The sequence below is a fragment of the Echinops telfairi genome, unplaced genomic scaffold (assembly GCF_000313985.2).
Source record: "Echinops telfairi isolate 266 unplaced genomic scaffold, ASM31398v2 ScPeMD7_7406;HRSCAF=8444, whole genome shotgun sequence".
NCBI lineage: Eukaryota > Metazoa > Chordata > Mammalia > Afrosoricida > Tenrecidae > Echinops > Echinops telfairi.
The window spans coordinates 3566178-3573520 of NW_022111306.1; the positions used below are offsets into that span (position 1 = coordinate 3566178).

At 39.3% G+C, this 7343-nt stretch overlaps 1 protein-coding gene and 1 long non-coding RNA gene across 6 annotated transcripts in view; one reads left to right on the forward strand and one right to left on the reverse strand.

The window, feature by feature from the left end:
- Positions 1–7343, forward strand: part of LOC123522414 — an 85100-nt gene that overhangs the window by 65246 nt on the left and 12511 nt on the right. The window lies entirely within an intron of this gene.
- Positions 1–7343, reverse strand: part of FGD4 (FYVE, RhoGEF and PH domain containing 4) — a 265432-nt gene that overhangs the window by 31322 nt on the left and 226767 nt on the right. For all 5 annotated transcript variants that reach the window (XM_030887344.2, XM_045296371.1, XM_004700011.2 and 2 more), the window contains one exon: positions 3237–3375. In XM_030887344.2, the coding sequence (XP_030743204.1) occupies positions 3237–3375 (139 nt within the window). The remainder of the gene's footprint in view (positions 1–3236; positions 3376–7343) is intronic.

Below are 7343 nucleotides of genomic sequence, written 5' to 3' on the forward strand. Positions count from 1 at the left end.
TTGTAGTGGTGAGAGAAATGGGAATGGGGGGTTGGGGGGAAGGGAAGGAACTCTAAGGACTGCTGATAAAAAGCTATGGAAGCGGAGGGCCTCCTGCTATATCCATACCAGGGAACAGCGCTTACTCGCAGACCGTGTACTCTTCCTTTCTTTTCTGTCCTGTGAATAGTGGCCTGGTTACTTATGTTACCACAATACCTCACCACTTACAGAGCACATTTTTTTGGTGTCATTATGGCACAGAATGTACTGCGTTTCCTAAATATTTATTAGGGGGCTTCAAAAAGTTTGTGGAACAATCCCATTTTGAAACCTAAGTATAAACATATATAAATATATTTCTCCTTTTAACATATAAAATCCAGTGACAATAAACATGGTCATTATGTTGCTAAATGTATTTTATGCACACACACACCAGCCAATTTTAGGTCACAACAAGTCTTTCTTTTGTGATTCTTGAAATTTTGGTCAAGTAGCAAAGGAGTAAACAAACTACCCCTCCAAGTAGCAAGTTGGGTCAGGCCTGCTTATTAACTTCTGAGATCAGATGAGGTCAGGTGTGTTCAGTGGGGTATGGCCATGAACTTCCCTGTTTTTTGTTTTACATTTGGAGAACCATCTGGATTTTAGGATTTCTGTGCTTTCAACACAAGGCCCAGAGTAAAGGGAGGCAAATGAAAACAGGAATAGCAATGGTGGGTCCATTCCAATCCTACCACTGGTTCTACCATGACAGCCAAGAACTCAGGCCAGAAGTGTGCAGAGTAGAAGCAAGGCCAAGCTCCTAGGACGTAGTGGGTTGAGTGGAAAAAGTATGGGTAATTCGACACTGTATATGGAAAGAAAAGAAAAGTTCCTGGGCCACCAAAGGGCTTAGACAATGGGTTATCAGAGAAAGTCCTTGTTCAAAAAAGATTCAGGAAGCAAAGATTGTGTTGACAGAGTAGCAGTGGTTTGATTCTGCACTAATATTTGGTGTTATCAATCCATTTCTACTTCTAAAATTTTCATCCATCCCTTCAAAGTTAGTTGATTTTAAAGGGACACGAGCAAGTTAAAGTTCAAAATCAAGCAAAAAATGAACATATTAAACAAATGTGAAGTTATTGTCTCTGAAATGCCCTTCATTTAGGTCTACACGCTTCTGGAAGTGGTGGTGGATCTCTTCTACTCTTCAATTAATCCAAACAGCTGTTGAGGTCTCCTTGAGAGACAAAAACAAGTCTGCAGGGGCACAATCCAGGGCTTATCAGATGGATGGAGTGTGGTTTTCCCCTACAAAATGTTGATAGGACAGCTTTGGTTACCCTCAAAGAAAGAGCAGGTGGGTTGTTGTTGTTTAGGTTTTTTTTGTTTTTTAAATAGGAAAATGTATAATATCTATGAATTGAATTTTTTCATAATTATCCAACATATTCAAATTGTACCAATTGTTAAATTCATCCATACAAATTAATTCAGAGCTGAATTATTTGAAGCAAAACAATATACAAAGAAAACTGATGGATAATACAGTAGCTAGTTTCTTTTAAAATTTTCACCACTAGCTTTGCACCTTTGAAACATTCTGGGTCCAGAACCTTCCCAGTTTATCATCCATAAATTTTTTACACAAATTTCTAAATTGTCCACCATGGTGATGACAATCAGTTGCATTCTTTTGATTTAAAAACTTCATAATTAAAAATTAAAAGCTATTTCACAAAGCAGGATATGTATTTCTATTTAGATGTGATGACTTCAGATACTAAAATAGTTTCACTCTCTTCAAGTTTATTCATTTTTAACCACAGCATGGCATGGACATAGAATTCGATACAGATTATGGTATATCCTTGCTGCTATTGGTACTCTCAGCACTACAGGAACTAGTTCAATGCTTTGCACACATTACAATCGAGCATTCAGTGATAGAATTCTTTTTTGATAAAATATGTGTTTAAAGGAAGTTAATTTTCGAATCTCTTAAAGGATTCAGCGTTTGTTTTGGCTTTCAACTTAGTTATTGCTATTTCACTGTCCCTGGGTATAAAATTATATCACTTTAAACTTTGCTTCTACTGTAGCAAATAAGTTTGAATTATTTAAAATAATTTCTAAAACAAGTGATGTTTATAAAATAATATTTAAATTTGAATTTTGATATTAAAACATCTAAAATTTAGTACGGAAAATTGGTTCCATTTTGGAATTACGCCTTCTTCTTTGCTCGACCTTTTAGTGATCTTCTGTTCCGTGATGTTCTGCAAGTCACCCCACAGCTCACCGGGTCTTCTGTTATTAGTGCTCAGCGTGTCAAACCCGTTCATGAGCTGTTCTTTAAATTCGGGCGGGACACACTCAGGGTCTATCAAAGTATTTTGGCTCTCTTGGGCTTGTTTTAATTTTCTTTTTTTGTTGTTGTTGTTGTTGTCGTAATGAGAAATGACTCCTTGTTGCAACTTTGCCGGCCTTTTTCTCATCAATGCAGTTTCAGTGTTCTTTAAACTCGGCAGTTAGCTGTCATGAGTGGCTTGGGTCCTTTAGGAACATGTATCAGATGATGCTTTCGGAATCCCCCTCAAACAGTTGTCATAATCGTCTGAGCTAATCAGTCTTGGATTTGACTGGCCAGCAAATCTCCCCTGGGAAGCTGCTGTTTTGATTGAACCAAGTGTGTGACTGATTTGCAGCCACCCGAGCATCTGTACAATGAATGCTTTGTAGCAATACTTTTGGACTTAGCCTTGTATTTATTAAAACTCTTGAGCTTTAAGAAAGCATTTTCTTTATAATGAGACAACTAACAGAATGGGAATAGAATTTCCCTAGGGTGCTAGTGGTGGGGTGGGTGGAGTCAATGTTGCTTAGGTTATTTTTACATAGTAAATGTCATCTCAGCTCTCTTGGTATTCACTAACCTATCTAATTAACGCAGCAGCAGTGGAAATTCTGAATGGCTGCATTCTTCCTGTGAGCAGGTAATTATGTACTGCTATTCCAGATGTCTCTGAGACTACAGTTTTATATTTCCAAGTTAAGTATTAGTGTGAAGCGACCACGAGAAATGTGATTTGCATTGCTTTAAAGTTGGGATTTGGGACTCAAATGTGACGACTGATTTCCAGTGAGATTATTTTCTGGCAGCAATATTTTACTCAAGCGATTCTGAGTCATATCTCACTTGGGAACCACTACACTGCTTGGCCACTTTGCTTATCCCATACAAGGGAAAAAATAGGGAAAAAAATTACTTTTAGCATCATTCCAGTCCAGGGAATCAGGTGGCAACTGTCTTAGGTAGTCCTTGAGGAGGAGCTCATACCGGGGTATCCGCTGAACAGGTTCTAGCATATGATGCTGCAGAGTCAAACTCCCGCAGATCTTCTGTCTCTGCAACGAGAATGGGTTTTATGGATTAACTACAATCTTGCCCTAATGCAGAACTTCTACCAAGAGCAGTGCGTTGCTATAAAATGTGGTCTATGCATTATTTGCATTAGATCTATCAGGATGCTGTTAAAAATGCAGATTTCTTGTAAATCACAATCTTTGGAGATGAAGCTGGAGAAGATGCATCTAATAAAACCTCAGATTCTTAGAACATTAAAGTGCTTGAGAACCACTCATCTAAAGTTAGAATTTTAAGCAAGAAAATTCCAGATTGTTGGCAACTACTTCAATTAGACACTAGACAGGTCAGTGAGTGTCTCATTCAATCCTCACACTCACTGCCATCAAGTCATAGCAACCCTATAAGAAAGTTTAGAACTGCCCCGGTCGGTTTCTGAGAATGCAACTCTTATCTTAGCAGGAATAGGAAGCCTAGTCTTTCCCCGATGGAGCTGCTCGTGGTTTTGAACTGTGGACCTTATGGATGGAAGCCCAATGCATAACCACTGTGCAATCAGGGCTCCTCTTAATCAATCACATATCAGATATTTTTAAAAAGAAGCAACAACTTAATGAGGTTTCCTGAGCAGAAACAATTTCATATCTTACAATACCCATTTTCTTTGAACTTTTAAAAGACTTCATCTAGAAGAATGACAAGATCTGGGCATCTAATTATCTGTCATAAAAATTTTATATTTCAATAGGTCAAAACATTCTTTCCCTTAGGAACCAAACTCTGTAAATAAGTCTCCTTTTCTTAGGGCAAAATGAGTCTATAGCACTTGTATTCAATAAGCTATTAACATAAGAGTAGGAAACTATCAAAGGAAAAATCCCATTAAATATGTTTTGAACTCATGGCACCATGGGTGTAAAAGTCATATTGAGATCTGGTATTTGCAGTCAGGCAAACAAGTGACTACAGGCTTCCTCCCAGAGAAGGGAGCGTTAACATGTGGTAGGTGAGAAAATCATTGTCATCAGCTCTAACTCACAGTGGCCCCGTTGAACAGAGTAGAAATCCTTTTCAAAGCCCTTGGAGTAGTAGTGGTGGTTTCATACTAAAGACCTTGTGGCTAGCAGCCCACTGTGCCACCAAGGCTCCTTGACTGTTCTACTCCTGTAACGAGTTACAGTCTCTGCCTTGCCTTGTGGGGCCGCTATGAGTCAGAATGGACTTGGTGGCGGGGAGTTTGGTTTGAGGCCAAAAAATGAGGATGACCAGTGGCAAGTCCACAGGGAGGGGATGAGACAACAAAGGCACAAGAAAAGGTGGCGTGGAACATGTTCTGTAAAAGAGAATGGGTTTTGTTGTGTTTTGCTGGACTTCAAACAAGAATCATTTATTTGAAGTTTTTAAAAGTCTATAGACCAATTACTACAAAACCTAAATTAAGTTTTAAAATATTGTATGAAAGGTAAGAATACATAGTTCTACTCGTTTATAGCTTCAAAAACCATAATGATTTTCCCAACGGATTTGTGCATTCCCATCTATTTTGTTATAAGCTAGAGGTCGGTTGGCAGTGGCATTTACAAATAAGTTGGATAAAAGCAGCCACACTTTTATAGTGCTTACTGCACACCAGGGATCTAAGAGGTTTTTGAACCTAAGATATAAGTAGACTGTCCTTATGTTTCATGTACCAGAGAGGTTGCACTATTAGAAGTTGAGCCACAACTACAGCCTGGTTGCTGGCCCTGGACTAAGTACATTAACCACCACATGCACAGTCTCCATCACACAGGCAGGCCCAAAGAAAACCAACAACCCAAACTCACTGTCAAGTCGATCCCCGCGGGCTCAGAGAAGCCAATGCAAAAGCAGTATTCTCAGTGTCAACCTTCTACTGGCCTGGCCAGGTGTCCAAGCAAACGGAAACACAAAAGCTGGAGAACCAGAATCAGAAAGATCAGGACTATGTGGCCATGCATTTAAGTGGATTTGGCTCCCAGTGTGGCGCAAACACTTCGTGCTCCCCTACTAACCTAAAGGTTGGCAGTTCAAACCCACCCAGCACCCATGGAAGAAAGGCAACAACCTGTAGTTGTACGATTCCAACCAAGAAAACCCTATGAAGTGGTTCTATTTTGTAACACATAGGGCACCATGAGTCAGTATGACTCATCCAGCAAGGCTGCTGATGAGATTTTCTGAAAGTTTTCACTAAATTATGAACGCTGAATACATTATATATTATTTTTCCCCTTGTTAAATATCCAAGTTCCAATGGAAATATTACTAAAATTTAATCTCAAACTTTGCAGCCTTATCTACACAGGTCAGTGTTTGTGTGTTTAACTTCTTGTTTTCAAAGCACATCAGTTTCCCATTCAACAATCCATGCACACATTGTTTCATGTCATTGTTTACATCCTCCCTGTGTTTCCTGGTCCTATTCTTCCTTCTTTCCTGGCCCTTTTGAACTTTGGAGCTAATGTGTGCACGCCACCCTAGTGTTATAATTTCCATTATAGATTTGTTTGTTTGGGGCTGAAAATTGATCTAGGAGGGCGAGTTCATGTCTAGACCTGAATGGTGACAAAGGGCCATAGTTCTAGCAGTTCTACCAGGCTCTGGCCAGCAGGCCTGGTCCCTGATGATTTTGAATTTTGTTCTACATCCCCGCCCCCTCCACTTTATCCGGGAACTTCTAATGTGATGCCTTTCAAAGCAATTGAAAGTGGCAGCTGGGCATCATCTATTTCTTCAGGTGTTGGGATCGTGTGGGCCTTTAGTCCATTGGACAAATTGCGACCATGTATCTTTGATTTTCTTCCTCCGCTATCCTCATAGAAAGACCAATAGGTGCACCCTAGATGGCAACTAACAAGCTTTTAACATCCTCCTTGCTACTCGCCTAGTAGAATGGAGACCCATATGTCTTTGTGGACTATGTTATGCTAATGGACTTGGTGTCCCCAAAATCATGGTGGTCAGACCCTAAAGGTGTTTGGCTATATCTACGCCATTTTCATAATGTTGCCCCTTGTTTGCTCTAAGACATTCATAAATACACTGGCAGCCAAGGTAAACACACATATACAAACTCACCGTTCCTTCCACTCCATTGAGTCTTTCCCTGTCTCCGTCATTCTTTGCTGAGCTCCCTCTTATTATATCTGGCTTTCCCGCAGCTTAGCATGTGCCTTTCCCCCTGACCCCTCCCGTTAGGGAATGACTTGCCCTTTCACCCTGGTAACCATTCACAGAATATTTTAGCGTGAAATTTTTCCTTGAATTTTTACAGTAGTAAAACTATTATTTAAAATTTGTAATTTATCTCATTGTGTATATGATCTTGTGATGGACTAATTTTAATCAGCTTAAGGGAATGAGTACACTTTGTTGACATATAAGATAGTCACAGGAGAAGAGGCGATAAGGTAATCAAGGTTGATAATGTCAAGAGCCTTAAGTGCCAGGCTGAGTTGAGTTTAGATTTGCCTCATCTAAGGCAGGTTTTTGCTCAGGGGAGTAAAATCATTTGAGCGCAGCTCTCCTAAGGTGCCTGTCAGTGGAGCATGGCATTAGGGCAACATGGGGAAACTAGTTTATCACTTAAAACCAAAGAGAAAGTGACAAGCAACTGAAACCAGCAGAGAAGCTGAAGGGATAATAGCTTCCATACAAACTATAAAATATTAATGTTATACCTTTAGTTGTCTCATTTTCTACAATTAAGCTTTTATATACATACATATTACTGGTCTCCAAAGTTTTAATGAAGAAAATGACTTTAGGAAACCCCACTCTCAGTGACAGACTAGGAGCCTACACTACATTATTTGGTTCCTAGATCAAATATTCTTTTCACAAACATGTATATTTTTTTTCCCCAAAATATGGAAATTACAGAGATAGAATTTAAGATTTGAAAAAATGGCATCTATTAACCACAATTAATTAGTGATTACTTACTAAGTGGACACCTGCCCCTCCACCCAGAAGAATTTATTTCAAA